Source organism: Telmatherina bonti (genome assembly GCF_933228915.1).
Source record: "Telmatherina bonti genome assembly, chromosome: 13".
Taxonomy (NCBI): Eukaryota; Metazoa; Chordata; class Actinopteri; order Atheriniformes; family Telmatherinidae; genus Telmatherina; species Telmatherina bonti.
In genome coordinates this window covers 10,456,519-10,475,514 of record NC_136611.1, presented here as the reverse complement: position 1 = coordinate 10,475,514, position 18,996 = coordinate 10,456,519, and the positions used below count along the sequence as shown (strand labels likewise).

Sequence of the window (18,996 nt, the reverse complement as noted above, 5' to 3'; positions counted from 1 at the left end):
TCACTGTTAAGGTGGTGTGGAAAACTGGTGCATTGATTGTATTATTAGATGTGTGCTGGCTTGACTCCAGAAGATTAGCTGTACTGCAACAGATAATGGAGATTAAAATAAACACAAATGCAAATACAAATACAAATACAAATGCAAACACAAATGCAAATACAAATACAAATACACATACAAACGCAAATAAAAATACAATACTAAAAGTCAGGAACTAGAATTATGCAGCTAATAATAAAAAGAAACCACAGAATAAAAAAGTGACCTGAATAAAAACTGGATGGTTTGCAGACAAACTTGCAGTGAGAAGGCTGCAGGTCGGCGCTTATGAGAAGGAAGAGGATGAACAACAGGTGGAAAGCATCTGTAATCAGACCACTGCCAGCTGCCAGGCTCGCTGGAAAAGAAGACAGAGTGAAACAAAGGAGAAAAGGGAAGAAGAAACAGAAAAAAACTACAAACCCCCAAAACATGTGTTGCTTTGTATTTCTTTGTATGAAGAGGCATTCAAATTATTTTATGCCAAACTCCAAACAGTAAAAAGTAGACGTGGCTCTGTCAGGCACTGCATGGACTGAGGACCAATAATAAATCATTAATAACGAAATAAAGAAGCACTTTAATGCAACACTAAATTTAACACTTATCTGCTCATTTACAGTATTTTTAAAATTCTAAACATGTCTCAAATGCAAACAGAAGCTATCGTTTTGCTCTAAAACTCTCCTGGACTCCAAGACTTCAGACTGTAGAAGCAGATTTATAGAGATGAACCTAAATATTTGTCTCTGAACTGTGGTTTTACCTGTTGTTTTGTAAGTTTTATAAGTAAAAACAGAATCCATATTATTCTTCCTTGGGCATTTAGTAAATCAGACAACTAGTATCTGCGGCTTCACAGATGCTAGTTGTCTCCACTGTCATAAATGTAGGTTGAAGTTTTATCAGAAAGGGGAGATGCCTTATGTAAACATCATCCAGAAATGCTGGTGTCTTGTCTGGGTCAAATCAAACTTACAATTGGAAAAAAATAATGATTTTTTAATTCAAAATAGTTACAACACACTCATTGCACTTGTGTGTAAGGCTTCAAAGATCTTTCTAGTGTTTATGAATATTCCTTTTGCATGAGCTGTGAAAGAGCTGGACTGTTTGCGGACAGATATGGACTGTTCCTTTGTTATTAGTTTGTTAGTGAAGAAGGTGAATTTTCTGGAAGCGTTTCCAAGAATGACATTTGCATGTTGAAGCTGTTATTGTAAGTAAGTTAGTAAGTAAGTAAGTAAGTAAAGGTTTATTTATGTCGCACCTTTCAAGATAAAAATCACAAAGCACTTCACAACAAAACGCAAAATATTCAAACAACAAAAAAATCACGAAAAAACATAAAAACAAATAAAACTAAGAAAAAGCAAGATTAAAAAGATGCCTTGAGCTGCTTTTTAAAAGAGATCACCGACTCAGCCGATCTCAGGCTGATAGGAAGGGACTTTCATCAAGCAGGGGCCACTACTGCAAAGGCTCTGTCACCTTTTGTTGTGAACCGCGTATGTAAAACCAGCAGACACTGGTCAGCAGACCTCAGAGACCTGCGGGATTGGATGGCGTTAAAAGGTCTCTAATATAATGTATAATTATATAATGTATAATATAATATAATGTAAGGCTCTATACGTTAAAACCAGGATTTTGAATTGCACTCTATAAGTAATAGGGAGCCAGCGCAACTGGATAAGGAGCGGAGTGACAGGAGTGAATTTAGATGATCTAATAAGTAGCCTTATTATTTTGTAAAACCTGAAGACGGCCCATCGATATTTTGTTTAGGCAGGTAAAGATAGAATTACAGTAGTCGAGCCGGGTGGAGATGAAGGAATGAACAATCATTTCCAACTCAGATGGAGAAGCAATTGGTCTCAGCTTGGCAACGTTCCTCAAGTGATTAAAACAGGAACAGACAAGCGACTTCATGTGGGCGTCTGAGGAAAGTCTATTGTAACAGTTAAATGTATCTTTAATATTTTGCCTTGGATATCTCTCTTTAGTCTGTATCATCGGGTTCTTCCTCAGTCACTGTTTTCTTTGCCGATATGTATGCATCTGCTTTCTGCTGAAATCCCACAGACAGGAAAAGTCTTCACTGAGATCAGGGCATTGTGGCAGAGGTCAGAGGTTATTGATCCCTGACATGATTAAACACTTGACCACAATCATTCAAAGCATAGTTTGTTTCTGACTGTGAATAAGTACTTTTATGTATTGTTACAAATTACGGTATAAATATTAAGGGTGGGAAATTAAATTGAAAAAATCAAATCAAAAAATATTTTTTGCTTCACAATTTTAAAAATCGATTTTATTTTTGTTTAAAAAAATCTATATTTAAAAAAACAAAAATCCATTGTAGATTTTTTTGTCATTTTTATTGTTTCATTGATCTTTTTACTTGTCTTCTTGGGCATTTTAACAGCAGAATGATGGTCTGACTACTGTGTTGTTTTTTTTCCCAACCGAAAATTGTTTTTATTCTACAAAAATCAGCAATATTGACATACTATGAGAGTCCCAATTTAAATCAAATCGGCACCCAAAAAATTGGAATCGAAATAGGACAAAAGCATATCGTCACAGCCCTAACAAATATAAAGCAGGGTACTGAAGCTTCCTTAGTTAATCAGCCTCTGTGATGTCTGCAGGTCAGGTCATCATAGATGTGCATTCCCAGAAGCTTAAATGTCGATGCCCTTGCCAACATTTCCTCATTTATTTCAAAAGACAGATGTTGAAACTATGTCTTCCAAAAACACATGACCATTTTCTTTTGTCTTTTTGGCATTTAAAGCCAGGTCATTGACCACATGCTGCATCAGTGTGTGAGCGTCTGGACGTCCTCACTGCAAGCTGTTTCAGCTTCTTAGATGATGAATCCAACCATTCTGTGTGATCAGCAAATCTGACTGTAACAGTGGTGTTGTGGTTTTGAGGAATAATCATGAGTATCCAAAGAGTACAGTAAAGGCCTCAGCTCATACCATTGTGGGGTGGAAGATCCGTTGGATCCCACCTGCATGCACCGTGATCAATTGGCTAAAAAGTCCAGTGTCCATTGGTAAATGTTAAGCTAGGCCAAGGCTGGACATCTTGTCGAACAGTCTGCTGAGTATTGAAGGCAAAACTAATAATAATATCGTAAATGTATATAGTTTTTCCAAGTAAAGCAAAATGCTACGTGCATACTGGTAAGGATCCAAAGTAGCTGGAGGAGTAGCCTATTCATCCCGTCGCCAGTATTTCACTGCTACATCGATGCATTAAAATTATGTGTCAATAACACAGTCAGGTTCCTTGTACAGTGTGTAAGGATTCTTCTGAGAACTGATATTACTTAGAGTTCAGACCTGGCAATACTGCTTTTTTATGCATTTCCAGACCTGAATGTCTGTCAGGTTTTGAGGATTTGGTCTTCTTTGACCATCTGTGCCTTTAATTTTGGGAATATCCAGATTTGCTTTGTGGAAATGACAGCATCCACACAGCTTTTTGTTTGAAACAGCACAGTGGAGGTGTAGACATTCACATTGTTGTTTATGAACATGGATCAGTTTGTCTGAATGAAAGACAGATGACAGATGTGGACATATACCCTGATGTCTCCAGTGGTTGGTTTCACTAACCTGACTGGTCAGTATACTGGATCCAGACACAGAGAAATGGGATTTTACTCTCCTAAATAGGCTAAACATGCTTGATATGGATGTAAACCAGATCAAGTAAATTTCCTTAAACAAAGAAAACTTGGAAAGTACATTAACTTTACTTGACTAATATGAACAGCTGTCGCAGTATATAGGGTAGTATATAGGCTGTAGTAATCATTCCCTGGACTGATTGAACAGGCAAAAGTTAACAGTAAGATGCTCCAAACCCAGCGAGCAGTGGGTATCTGAGATGTTGAAGTCTGTTCATGTGTTGTTATTTGTGTAAACACACATTTCTTCCACTTTGCTCTAACCAGAGTTGCTCATTCTGTCAGCCTGACATCACATATGCTAATAATATATATGATATAATAATATATGCTAATGACAACAGATAGACACAGCAGTTTCATTTACCACTCAAACCTTTTACAGTTCAAAGCTTTTTACTTTAAGCTTCAGTATCTCCACTGTATTTTCAGAAATAATGATAACCCAATAAAAAATAATCAGTTCTTTTAAACCCTACTCCAACCATATGAAAGCTGGACTGTGCAACCCAACTAAACCCAGGAATTAGCTGGTTTGTCATACATGTCATTTCTAAAAATGTTCATATCTGGTGCTTATTGCATTCATTCAAAGCTGGGGTCTAAAAAGTCTAGCAGAGCTGAGGACATCTGCAGAGAAAAAAAGTGATCATTTCCTGCAGGTTCGTCACAGTGGGACATAAATTTCTCACTGCAGATAGTAACTTAATCCCTCTGTTAACAGAAAAAACATTACACAGGCAGCTTTTAGTACTGTTACACTATTTTATTAAGACCTTGGTGTAGATGTGGACCACCAGCTGAATCCAAAGAGGTCTGCCTTTCTTCTCAATCACCTGCTGCTTCTAACAGGTTTAACAAATGATGCTTTAAGGACCCACCACTGTGTGGCTCCGTCAGAAATCCCATCTGAGATAACGCATGATGTCTCTGCCTGTGCACCTATCGCCGCTCCGTCTGAAGGATTGCCTTGCTCCACAACCCAACAGGAAGTCTGCTAATCTGTAACCTGAACCAAGGGAAGGAAGAAGTCAGGAACCAGCCTTCAGTGCTTTCACCAATCGTATCCATCACCAGAGCTGGACCGAGGCTCATTTAAAGTGGGAGCATGGCTTAACTAAACATCTTCTCCATAAAATAAATGCTTCCAGGTTACTCCCAGTCCAGGTTCCACTCAGAGAAGCATCTGATCTCAATTACCAGGAATGCTATAGGAACCAGCGAGCCTCAGCTTGCTGCCTGCGCCAACAACACCATGGCAGCAAGTCTACGAACGCTGCACCAATGGGAGTCCTGTAGGCACTCGCAAGGCGGGAAATGATGATTTGATAATTAGTTCCTGATGCATTTCATTCTTTTTTTACATCAATCATGAAAAGGAAATAGAATTTAACTCAAATGTTGTTAGCTGTTTGAAGCCGCAGATGCTAGTTGTCTGATTTACTAAATGCCTGAGGAAGAATAATATGGATTCTGTTTTTACTTATAAAACTTACAAAACAAGAGGTAAAACCACAGTTCAGAGACAAATATTTAGGTTCATCTCTATAAATCTGCTTCTACAGTCTGAAGTCTTGGAGTCCAGGAGAGTTTTAGAGCGAAATACTAGCTTCTGTTTGCATTTGAGACATGTTTAGAATTTTAAAAAATACTGTAAATGAGCAGATAAGTGTTAAATTTAGTGTTGCATTAAAGTGCTTCTTTATTTCTTTATTAAATTATGCCATACACAACCTTTAATGTTTAATATTTGGATTTTTAGCTCGAAACAAACATTTCTGGTTTTGGACATCTAAAAGGTTCAATTTATTTTATTTATGTGGAATGAAAAGCATTAAAATTCTCCAAACAATCAATCTAAAAACATATTCTGCATAACCACTTTCAGACAGCATAATATAGAACACGGTAACTAATTCCAGTCCTACGAGAGCTCCTATTCAGCAGAATTTCCATGTTTCCTACTCCAACACACCTGACTCAAGTTAATGAGTCATGGTGTAGAACTTGAACGGCTTTTAGATGCATTTTATTTAATTAGAGTATTTTGAAGTATGTATTTGCTGAATACCTGCAGGACTCCAGAACTTCTAGGGCCAGAACGAGTAACTTGGATCTACAAATAAGAATATTAAAACAATCCGATTACAGGAATCTATTCCTGCACTCCACAGACTATCTAGATCTAAATCCATGTTAAACATTTTAAGGTATAAATTAGGGTAAAGCTTAGCGACAAGAAGCAGACACACACACACACACACACGGTTGCCTGGTGTGTACAAACTTTATTTTATCACACCGTCATAGTGATTGGCCCCGCCTGGCTGCTTCAGGTTGCTTCCTTACTAGTTCAGGGCCTCAGCACTACTTCAGATAAAGACAAATGGGTTGATTGCCAATTAGCTGCAGGCTGCAGCTGTGTCTGTCTCAGCTGCTGCATCTCCACCCAGTAAAACATTTGCCCACCAGGATAATATGTTGGTCCTAAAACGTCAGGAAATATTAACAATTTCCTGCTGTAATAATGGCATAAATAAATTATTAAGACACTCTTTTATGCCCTTTTATGGCATCAACATAGTCAGTAACCAAGTTCTGAGATAGAAGCTGAGAGGAATAAATTATGTTTTTATTGAGAATATATGGACAAGAATACCTCAGACAGAGAGGTTTTCAAATTGCAAGAGCATGCAGTAAATCTTGCAGGAGTGATACCTCAACAGAGAAATATTTCTCACAACTTTGGTATTGATGGGAAGAAGTAAAAATAAAAAAAAATTGACACTGGAAATGTCTTTAGCTACAAAGATACAGCTTTTGTGACATGATTTCAGATTCACTAATAAACAGAGTAATCCATCAAATTGGCTTGTTTAGAAGCCAAACCTTGACTTATTTGTTATTGTGGCTCTATTAAAATATAGTTTCTTAATTTATACACCAACAATATATTCAACTACAAATCAAGTATTTTCAATTGCAAGGTCATTTTAACTTAAGATGAATATTCTGATAAATTAAATCATAAATACACAAACTTTCAGTCAGAAGATTCAAATAATCATCATGTTTAAGCAGATAATTTCAAAATTAGTAATTCAATATTAACTTACAGTACAAGTCAAAAGTTTGGACACAATTGGAAAGTGTGTCCAAACTTTTGACTTGTAAAATCATAAATCATAGTTAAAAGTGATTTTTTTTTTTTTTTTTTTTTTTTTTTTTTTACTCAAAGATTTGTATAAAGAAATGTTGGCTATTTTTTCAGACGTATTAACATAATTTTGAAGTATCAGAGCTGTTATATACATTTACCAGCAGGTGGCGATATAACACCCTAATATTTTCCTTTATCTAGAAACTCCTGTTATTTCTCTTCAGTATATGGTTTTAATAAACAAGACGAGACTTTCAGTTAAAGGCAGACTATTCTTTGTTAATCTTTATCAAAATCCAACAAAATAGTCTTCTTGTAAACACTAACTTTGGACAAATTTGCGTAACTTTTCCAGTTAAATATTCAATTTAAAGATTATCAAGCCAATTGTAATATACTGTCTGTAAAAACTCCTAAATAGAGGAAGCAGAGGAAGCTGTGTTCCCGCCCATAGCTGATAACAGATCTTATAAAGCCACTTAGACCCCAACAGCAGCATGGAGAGAGCAGGTTTTAGATCCACAGTAACACTGTTAAACACCAGTAAAAGCATGAAAGGTGAGTTTAAAGTCACACAGTTAAAAGCTCGTTTCTCTGAATATAATTATCAATTATAAAGGTAATTATTCAATTTGGTTCAATTTATTTTCAACAGAGTGTAGCATCTTCTTCATCTCAGTGCTTGTGTTGCTGCTGGAGGGCTCATCATGTTCTGGTGACTCAAGTGTTGGTAAGATTATTTTGCATCTTAATCACAAATCTATATGTATTACCTCTTACACTGTTGATATGGATATTTTATTTAATAAAGTAGTGATTATTTATATATTCTATGGTAATCAACCCACACACTTCTTTATTGTAGGTCATAGCACCAAAAAGGCAACTTTGCTGCATCATGTTTTATCTAGTGATGTATTTCTTCAGTATGAATAAATGTTTGTTTTGAACAAAAATTAAAAATGAGAAAGGTTTATAAACACACATACACATGCATATCTACAAGTGTGTGTGTGTGTGTGTGTGTGTGTGTGTGTGTGTGTGTGTGTGTGTGTGTGTGTGTGTGTGTTCAGCACAGTCTTGAGGTGTCTTGGGTTGTTGAGCTCAGCTGAAAGCTGCATGATTGTGTGTTGGTTAGTGTTGCCGCTACACAAAAGGAAGGTCTCTAATTCAAACTTCTGCTCTGCTTTGCATGTTTGATGGTAAATAAATTCTACTTGGGGGCTGAGTGTGAGCATGAACAGCCTTGTGAGTGACTGATGACTTCTTGTTTTGTGCCTAATAACAACTGGTATAGGTTCCAGTCCCCTACATCTGGGTATAGTTGATGGTTAGACTTGGATTCAGTTTCTAAAGGCACAATACATACATAAATATGAGGCATGAAACTACAAACTACATTGCTGTCCTGACAGTAAACACACTTCCAGCTGTGTCTATACCTGCTTCAGTTCAGGGTAACAGCATGTTAGAGCTAATTCCAGCTGTTAGCAGGCAAGAGGCAAGGAACACACAGTCACCAGCTCTCTGCAGCGCTACCAACATGACACTTCGAAGTAAATCTTGATTTTGACACGTTCTTGCAGAGGTCTCCTTTCCATAGTTTCTAAGCCCACTGCAGTCATTTGTTCTTTTGGAGGCACGTCAGTGTTTTCTTTAGAGAAACTCAACTATTCCCAGCCTGCTGTAAGTACCATGTGCAGCAGGCTATAGCTAAATAACATGGCGCTTTCCTTAACCCTGTGTCTTCTGAAGCTATTAGATCACTTTAAACTAACAAGTATTAGACTTCAGAAGATGCTTGACAGTCAACATTTACGAGAGTTAATTTCAGTAGTCAGTGAAGTACTTTTTCAATTATGATTTGGAAATGTAATATGTCTTCATTTAATGTTGATATGATTGTATATCTCTAAAATGGGCTTAAACCAGAAATAAAGCTCGTAAACACTCATGTGCGTGTGTACTTTGGCATTGTTGACCTACATTAAAACAACATGTATTTTAATTGAAACAATGTGAATTTACAGTATATATTTTGTCCTTGAAGAAATGTTCACCTATGTGCTTCTCTGACTGGGTGAACATGATGAGCTGATGAGAAAGAACATTATGCAGTGTGACATTATCTCATTAAACGTCTGTAAGTGTGAAGAGCCAGGAAGCCAAATAAGTTAAGTGTTAAAGATATGAGGAGGAAGCTGGGCGGTCTGGTGCAGACATTAACAGGCTTGTCTAACAGGCAAACTAAAGTAAGAAAAGGCAAGTGTCTGTCAAGAGCCTGTGTGATCAGTGTCACATCAGCTATTTTGTTATACATTTTGACGTTATTTAGTAAAAAATCGAATCGAAAGCTTCCATAGAAATCCACATTAACATTTGCAGTAGAAATCATGTTGTCTTTTTCGGTGTTGTCAGTAGTAATTTTCACTCTAATTTCACATTTTTTTACAGTACTTTTTCATGCATGTTTGAGGTTTTCTGAGGTTTTTTTTATTACTGAAATTTTTCATATTTTTTAAACATTTTTTCCTTTGTGGAAATTTGAATTTCCTTGTTTTCTTTGTGACGTAATTGATCTTTTAGTAATTATTTAGCTTCGCTTTGAAATCCTGGACAACCGGCTAGGCATAGCTGTCACATGAATATAAATAATGCATAACTCTTATCTGATTTGCAGTGAATCCCTGTTGCTTCTACCCATGTCAGAACTCTGGAGTGTGTGTGCAATACAGCACAGACAGCTATAAATGTGACTGTACCCGGACAGGTTTTTATGGAGTCAACTGCACCATTCGTAAGTTCATAAACTATAACTATATACACACTAATAACCCTCCCACAGTATGTGCAACAGTGTTTATATAGAATCTATGTAATCCAGGGATATAAAACCCAGATTAAGGGTGCCAAAGTCAAGAGCTGCCGTACTGTCCTCCAACACGTCTGGATCCAACAGCTGAATTCCCTCATTCACATGTAATTAACTCTGCAGAGCCCTGATATCAAGCCATTCATTTGATTCAAGTGTGTTGGAGAAGGCATGCATCTAATAGTTACAGAATAGTATCTCTCTGGGACTGGACTTGGGCCCCTTTGTTTTAGATGTTGCCTTACATCTCACTGAAAATAGTGAGTCATTATGCAGAACAAGACAGCAAGCTGTTGGATCTATTTTATGTTAATCGGTTATGTTGGAGCAGGGAATCAACTAAAACTGGGGAGTCAAACTCTCTTCCTCAAAGGCCGGTATCCAGCAAGTTTTTATTGTTTCCCTCCACAAACACACTTATTCAAATCAAATGGATCCAGCAGCTTCTTGTCAACGTTTTCATTATGTCAGTCAGGTGTGTTGGAGTATGGAGACAATGAAAAGCTGCAGGATACCGGCCCTCGAGGACTGGAGTTTGTAATCTCTTATGCAAAATAAGTGTTTCAGTAGCTTCACAGCAAGCAAGTGGTTTAAATAATTTGCAAAGCACCTTAAATCAGCCTCAAAGCAGGAATTATATTTCTTTATAATAAAACTAAATGCCTTTCCTTGATCTTCCTGTGTAGCGGAGTTCTGGAGCAGAATTCGTCTCATGCTGAAGCCCAGTCCATCGGTGGTTCACTACATCCTCACTCATTTCCAGTGGTTGTGGAACTTTGTCAACAACTCTTTCCTACAAAACACCCTCATGAAATTAGTGTTGACAGGTTTGTAGAGAGATTAAAATGATAAAACTAGAGCAGAAGCAGCAGAACCTTCCCACCATTTGCTTTCAGTCATCTTTGTTATTTTTCTTGAAGGCTTACAATCTGTTATGGATTTTTTTTTTTTCTTGTTTGGTAATATTAGCTTGATTAGAAATATCTTAAATTGATTTTTTTTTTTTTTTTTTTTACATGCCTACAAATGCAAAACAGATATTTTGGGATCAGGTTTGATGTTATTAGAGTTAGTAAGACTTTCTTCACTTTTTTTTTTTTAACAGCAACAGATTGCTTCACCCTGTAGGAGGAATTGAGAAATGTAGATGTGCAAAATAAATTCAGTTTCACACTTCAGTTAAACTAGTTGTTTCCTACCTAACTCAGGAGAATTCATACTAATGACAAAGTTGAAGGTGAAAGCTGCCGTTGCTCTATTATGTCTTTATTGTAAACAAAATCCAAAGAAATACAACTAGCAAACATTTCACAGACCAGGGCAAACGGGACAGTTGCTTAAAAAATAATGAAGTTGTGGACTAAGCTACAGTCTTTATGATGGATTTACGGCATTTTAGACATATATACACACATATATATATATATATATATATATATATATATGTATATATATATATATATATATATATATATATATATATATATATATATATGTGTGTATATATGTCTAAAATGCCTAGAATGCATATATATATATATATACATATATATATATATATATATATATATATATATATATATATATATATATATATATGCTAAGCTTATCACCGGCATTCTAATCTCACCTAATAATCAGATAGCATTTATAGATTAGTATCTAACATTTATTTATTGGCTTGACTTTACCATTATAGTCCTGGTCCAGGACCCCAGGATTCAGCATTTCTGTGGTCTTGCAAATACCTTCAACTTATTGATAAGCAAAGAAGCAGCTATAAGAGATGGTGAAATTATGTACATTGTAAGCAAAGAGAAATTTATGCAGAGGCTATTTATTACTTTTTGTAGCACAAAACTGGACCATCTTTATATGTAATTTCTGTATCCACTGCCTACTTACTATTGTTGGTTTTAACATGGTTAAGTAACATGATGCTTATGGAATACATTTTAATTTTCTCCTCAAGTAGCATTCACAACTTTTAAAGTGGAATTTTCTTATGGTATAATACTGACAAGTTTTGTATGTGACTCATTAGCTTCCAAGTTTAATTTTAAGTAACAACAGGCCAAGCATTAGCCATGTCAACCTCTGAAATAAGCAAAGAAAAGATCTCAACAAGCAAATATGTATTAAACTCCTTATGTTCCCTTTTAACACAGTCAGAAGCGACTTGATTCCAAGCCCTCCAACTTACAATACCAAATACGGATACCTCAGCTGGGAGTCGTACTACAACCTTTCCTACTACACACGGCTCCTCCCTCCTGTACCTAAAGACTGCCCTTTGCCAATGGGAACTAAAGGTGAGACCTGCAACAACTGAAACAGACTACTTTCATTCAGGAAAATGCTTCAGTACTTCCTCCTCCACAGGTAAAGCTGTTCTTCCTGATATTAAAGAGCTGACTGAGAGATTTTTTAAGAGACAGAAATTCAGGCCAGATCCTCAAGGAACCAATCTGATGTTTGCCTTCATGGCACAACACTTCACCCACCAGTTCTTCATGTCAAATCACAAAGTTCAAGGAGGCTTCACCAATGCTTTGGGGCATGGGGTAAGACACACTACCAACTTTAATTATTATGTAGTGAACAATGATAAACTCACAACTTTAATTACTTTGTAATAAACAATGACACTTCTTAAACACAAATGACTTGTTTTGGGGTTGCACTCCCAGGTAGATGCTAGTAACATCTATGGAGAAGACCTTGAGAGGCAACATCAGCTTAGACTTCATAAAGATGGAAAACTAAAATATCAGGTAATAAAGAAACACAGACATATTGATATAAAAAAAAAAAAAAAACATTTATGCAGCACTGTTCAGAAGTCTAAAATGTTGCATTATTGTTTTTGCTTAAAGAAAATCGAAAATAAGTGTATTGAGCTAAGTGGAGCATGATTTAAGGCAGAGGTGGATAAGTCCAGTCCTCGATGGCTTCAGCCCTGGAGGTTTGAGGAGCTGAAACACACCTGACACACGTCCGACCTAATTAGCGGACTGGTACAAAGTTTGGCATCAAACTCTGCACATGTCTGCTACTTACCCATTGATTTAAGTCAGGTGAAAGTCGAAACAGTTGCAGGACTGCTGCCCTCGAGGACTGGAGTAACCCACCTCTGATTTAAAGCATAGCTAACTTATGATCAGTTCGTCACCACCCCCTATTACTCATGATTCGTATCTTTCATAGTAGCTTCTTCCATGCTTCACTTACAAAGTGATCTTATAGTAAGCTAAAGTTTATCTGATTTTAAAAAGAACTTTTATCTATTTCATAAATTCCAATTAGGAAATTGTTCCTTTGTGTTTAACATGACAGTAGGAACAGCAGGCTTGCCATGTTACAGTTCTCAGTAGCCCACAGTGGTCGATCATTGTTGCCAGTCTGGGCATTTGATCGCGGGTCCTCCAGCCCCAACCCTCTTTTTTAAAATGCTACTCTCTGTAATCATGTTTAATATGAATGTAGTTTCTAAAATTGATTCAGCTTATTTATCATACTTATCGCCCCAAGAACTGCGTATTATTTCCTGTGGCGACGTCACTTCTGAGAATGATATGATACATCCTTAAGATATCAGTAATAGTGGTTAAAGCAATCAAATCACTCCGTAACTTTCTGTATCATTGAGACCTAATATTGCATTATCTTGCTTTTTTCAAATCTTCATGATATAGTTTGGCTCTAGGAACGCGTGTTTTTCTTTATCAGCAAATCCCTTTGCATGAAAAAGTTGTTCTCTTTTACTCAAACACCACATTTGGGGTATTTCTGACCTTTCACAAGACAAAGCAGGGCCTTGCACAAATTTAGAAAGATAAATGAAATCACGGTTAAAATAGAAATTTCATTAGTTAAATTATAAATAACTAACATTAACATGATTCATCCACAGTTGATAAAAGGTGAGATGTACCCTCCTACAGTATCTGAGGTCCCTGTAGACATGGTTTACCCAGAAGGTTTCCCTGCAGAGCAGCGTCTGGCCATAGGTCAAAAGGTGTTTGGCCTCCTGCCGGGCCTCACCATGTATGCCACCATCTGGCTGAGGGAGCATAACAGAATCTGTGACATCCTGAAGGCAGAACATCCTACCTGGGATGATGAACAGCTTTTCCAAACCACCAGACTTATCATTATTGGTGAGTAAAAGTCAAATTATTTGTACTCATTTCATAACAATGCTCTTGAATGCCTGGTATACTTTAAAAAAAACAAAGAAAACACAACTTTAGCTTGGATGTATGGCCTTTATGTTTATAAATATATTCATAACACGGCATGGATTTCTTCGCTGTGTAAAGCATGCTATGCCTTTATAAAACTCTCCATCATATTTAATGTAAATCATAAGAAGAAAAAAAGTGTTGAGTCATTTCTGTGGTCGGCTTAGTGCAAGAGTATTTAATTTAAAATACTTGATCCAGTGCTTTAAAAGTTTCAGAAGGCCAAGACCTTCAATACTACAATTTTTAGATTCATTGATCAACACATGAATTTATTTATAAAAATTCTTCAATACAGCAATATAAGAGTGTTATTTGATACAAGCATGTGGCTCATGCTTTTCTATTAGAAGTGAAAGCAATACATTGGAAAACACAGCAAATGTGACCTGAAACTGTTTATTTTAGTTTACTGTAACTGCACTACTAATCGACAGAATAGAAAGCAGGACAGTACAGTGTAAAAAGCTCTTCTTAAATATACATCCTGCCCCCCGTGAGCATTTGCTTGTTGGTTGATATTACATAAATATTTCGCCTGGTCCCCCTTTTTCTAGCAATACTGACAGAAAACACATAAATACTATGGTGCATATAGACAAAGATCTTTACTGTGCCTTTATTTAAAAGCAAACTCATTATTTGTACTCATTACATACTCTTAATCATGGCTCAATTACTTTTGTTAAAGAGACCTTAAACTATTCTAGTATCTGTAAAAATATAAACTTCCAGGACTATTGCGTGTTTCGCTTTCAGACCGCGGTCTATGATGCTTTGCAAAAACATTGCTAAAAATAAAAATAAAAAAACTGAACAAATATGTGTTGTGACAGAAGGTTTAATGCACTGCACCTCAACTGTTCATAAAAAATAAAAATAAAACATTTAGTGTGAGGAAGTATGATTTAGCAGTCACAGAGAAGTTCGAACTCAGAAGTGAGTTACATATGAGTTAATTAAAGCTTGAGTGGGTGATGGGAATGCAAAAGCAGACTTCTGGCTCTTCTGTAGAACTGAATACAGGTGAGCATCTAACAGGTTAGTCGCAATAAGGCTCAGGAAGTGAGGAATAAAAACAGTTCAATAACAAGAGATGCAAAAGAAAGGCAGGATAAACACCGAGGAAAAGAAAGGCAGGATAAACACCGAGGACAAACTGCCCGTGCAGCAGTGGAGATAGGAGAGACTGCTGCTTAAATATAGAGCACTGCAGGTTGGGAGAAGCAGGCGGGGTGCAGATGAGCAAGATGCATTCAAGGACGGCTTGGAAAAACTCATTTAAGCCTGAGACCAGAGGAGGAATTGTAGATTAACTATTGGACAGTTAAAGGTAGAGTATGTAAGATTTTCAATATTTTCAAAATAAATTAACTAAAAAAATAACTACAATCATAATTAGATAGTTTTTTTTAAACATGTAGGTTCCAGTCTGTCCATATTTGGTGTGTTATTAAATTAAAAGTTTAATTAATGACAAATGACAAAAAGCACTTTTTTTTACTGGTAGGCAAACTTTTAAGAAGGGTCTTTGTCATGGAACCTACATGTTTAAAAAACTGTCTAATTACAATTGTAGTTATTTTTTTAGTTATTTTATTTTGAAAATATTGAAAATCTTACATACTCCACCTTTAAAAATACTAAAGCCAAGTATTGGATCTGGTAACGGCATACCATGCATGTACTGCCTAAAGTATTTTACTTTTTCCTGCATTATCCTTGTGTTTTATTTTAGCAGCTTTTAGGGTTTTTCATTCTTTTTTTCTCCCATGCAGGTGAAACAATCAAAATCATAATAGAAGAATACGTGCAGCAGCTAAGTGGCTACCTGCTGAAGCTGAAATTCAACCCCTCTCTGCTCTTTGATGTGCATTTCCAGTACAGTAACCGTATCGCCTTGGAGTTCTGCCAGCTCTACCACTGGCACCCACTGATGCCAGACAGCTTTCTCATCGATGGCGACGAAATCCCCTACTCCCAGTTCCTGTACAACACTTCCATCCTCATGCACTACGGTGTGGAGAAACTAGTGGATGCTTTCTCCCGTCAGCCTGCAGGACAGGTAATGGAAGCGACAGAAGAGGAAATAATGACAAATAATTTCAAAGATATGTGTAATTTCTAAAAACTTAATGTCTACATCTTAAAGTTGGGGGTGTTTCAGTCTGATTTGATCATTTTACTTCCTGCAACCTTTCATAAATACACAAGTTGATTGCCTCATACATTTCAGATACATCAGATGTGCTTCATTTTGCGTATATCAGTTAACCACCTAAACCAAGATCAATTTCTTTGGTATTTTAAGTGTTTTGTTCAATTTGTTTAAAGTTCAAACCCAGCTTACACAAAAGAGCCGGTGAATAGAAATGTACCAAAAAGTGTAGCAGCTTTTTATACTACAGTCACTTAGCACACACTTTTCTCTAAAGAAACTTACATCCTATTTGCTGTTTTGTTGAAAGGAAGCATTCACGCAAAGTGATACAGAACTGTGACCACATTCAAGATGCAAACGTGACAGAAAGAAAGTGAGAAGTTGTTGCACAATATTGGATGAGATGGATATCTTAGTCAGCTCTGTGGTCAGGGAGGTAATTCCTTCATCAACCCCGTCCTAGCTCCCTTTAACATAATAATGTTGGCCAGTATCACATGCTGCCATTTTAGTCATCATTAGCATGGAATGCTAATGGTTTCCAGAAAGTTATGCTACATTTATATGAATCTATTTATTGCACATTGTGTTGTAACACAATTTTAACACATTTTTTGCTTTTTTCTACCACCTGCTTCTACCACTGGTTTCTTCCCTCATTATTACAACATGCTATGTGACGGTGACTTTAGCAATAAGCAACTTTTAAATACGTTTCAAACACATTCTGACATTATTTTATTAACAATCAGATGTTGTTTTAAGTGTTTAAAAGTGCATGTTTTTATGACCGCCAAACTCTTGGCAGGACAGTGATTAACTAATGAAAGTCACCTTTTCTTTTTTCTTTTTTTTTTTTTTTTAAACAGATAAATAGATATATTACAGGAAATCAGAGGAAGTTTCCTTTGCTGTTATAATCTTTGGCACCTTCCTCTAGTTTACATTACTAACAACTTTAACACTCACCAAATATTTTATCAGCCACATTCCAGAGAAGTCAAACATCTTATAAAAGTAATAAATAGTACAGAAAGCTGACTTTACCATTCTCTGTGCTGACCACAGTGAAGGTGCACTATGTGACATATCACATAGGACTACTGAATGTCCAAACTACAAGTTAATTTCTTCTCCCAATAAATTCCTTAGAGGTCTAAGACACAGCTCTTAGTTGCATTGAGTGTACTTTTGTCTAAGCAGAGAATCCAGTAGATTCCTGGATGTTGACACCTCATCAGACAACAAAGTAGGATATTTTTGTTATCATTTCATCAAAGCAATATTTTTTGTTCCTTAGATCGGTGGAGGGCGCAACTCTCATGAAATGGTGCTTAAAGTGGCGGAGATAGTCATCCGAGAGTCCAGAGCTGCACGTTTGCAGCCTTTCAATGAATACAGGAAGAAGTTTAACCTAAAGCCGTACACGTCTTTTCACGAATTCACCGGTGAGCTGATCACTTCTGATCTTTTCTTAACTTAAGACCGAATTGTTTACTGATTTTTAAATTTGTGGTTACAATAGTGTATTACTGTACTGTTTTCTGTGTGTGTTCTTTTATATTGTTCAGCACTTTGGGAGCAGTGTTACTGCTTGGAAATGTGCTGCATAAATAAAGTTGACCTTGACATTGTCTTTTGAACTTGTATATGGGGATGCAGAGTATTTGGCTGTATGTTTTCTCTTTTAGGATTGCAGCATCAGCGGTATCAGTACTGATCTTCTTTGATTGTACATTTCCATAGCAGCCGCTTAATGCCTTTATGTTTGAGTGTTGTAAAGTCCAGGAAGCAGGTAGACAAAGATAAGCTTGAAGCAGGCCTTGCAGAGTTAAGGGGTGATGACATTTTTTTGAGCCTGTTTTAATGCTGCATCAGTCAAATTAAGAAGCTAACTGTGATCAATAATGTAACGTTCTTATAATAAAAACCTCTAAATTACTTTCCTTATTTTTATCTTTTCTTAACAGATGACAAAGAAATGGCTGAAGGTTTACAGGAACTCTACGGACACATCGATGCTCTGGAGTTTTACCCCGGTGTCATGCTGGAAAAAGCTCGTGCTAGCGGCATATTTGGGGAGAGCATGGTGGAGATGGGTGCTCCATTCTCCCTCAAAGGCCTGTTGGGGAACCCAATTTGCTCCCCTGTGTACTGGAAGCCCAGCACTTTCGGAGGTGACACAGGCTTCAGTATTGTCAAAACAGCTACTTTGAAGAAACTGGTGTGTCTCAACACCAAATGGTGTCCTTACGTGGACTTCCACATCCCACGAAATGAGGAAGAGGCAAAACCGAGGAAACAGTCCAGTGAACTTTGATGAATACTTACCTTGGCCTTTATCAGTCACAGAGGATTTTCTGCTTCAATGGGAGTAAAGGTGATTTTTGTACCTCGTTTATTAATTAAGTTGATGTACCCTGCCTGAAGGTAGTGGCAGACTAAACATTTAATCCAGTCTGCCTCCAGAACATGGCTGATAAATTGTTTCATTCAACTGTTGACTGATGAAGGACGTTCCTCTGAACCATAAAGCTTATTCTTACCATGGCTTCTTCTTACGTTTTAATATTTGCTTTTATAACAGAAAAAAAAAAATCAAATGAACCATTTTATATGGACAAAGCAAAAACATTGTTAAATGTGAAACTACTCATTAAAAGAAGCAAAATGTATGAAATGTTTTTTTCATTTGAAAAACACAATAAATAAATGGATAAAACTCCCACACCACACCACACCATACCACACCACACCACACCACACCACACCACACCACACCACACCATACCACACCACACCACACCA

At 36.6% G+C, this 18,996-nt stretch overlaps 1 protein-coding gene across 1 annotated transcript; it reads left to right on the top strand.

Moving 5' to 3' along the window:
- Positions 1-10,480: 10,480 nt before the first annotated feature.
- Positions 10,481-18,508, top strand: ptgs1 (prostaglandin-endoperoxide synthase 1; the record flags this gene model as incomplete). The annotated part of the gene is made up of 8 exons (XM_079251829.1): positions 10,481-10,610; positions 11,952-12,095; positions 12,166-12,347; positions 12,474-12,557; positions 13,697-13,943; positions 15,806-16,092; positions 17,489-17,636; positions 18,159-18,508. The coding sequence occupies exons 1-8, from the start codon at positions 10,496-10,498 to the stop codon at positions 18,506-18,508; spliced, it is 1,557 nt and encodes a 518-aa protein (XP_079107955.1). The 5' UTR covers positions 10,481-10,495.
- Positions 18,509-18,996: the final 488 nt, after the last annotated feature.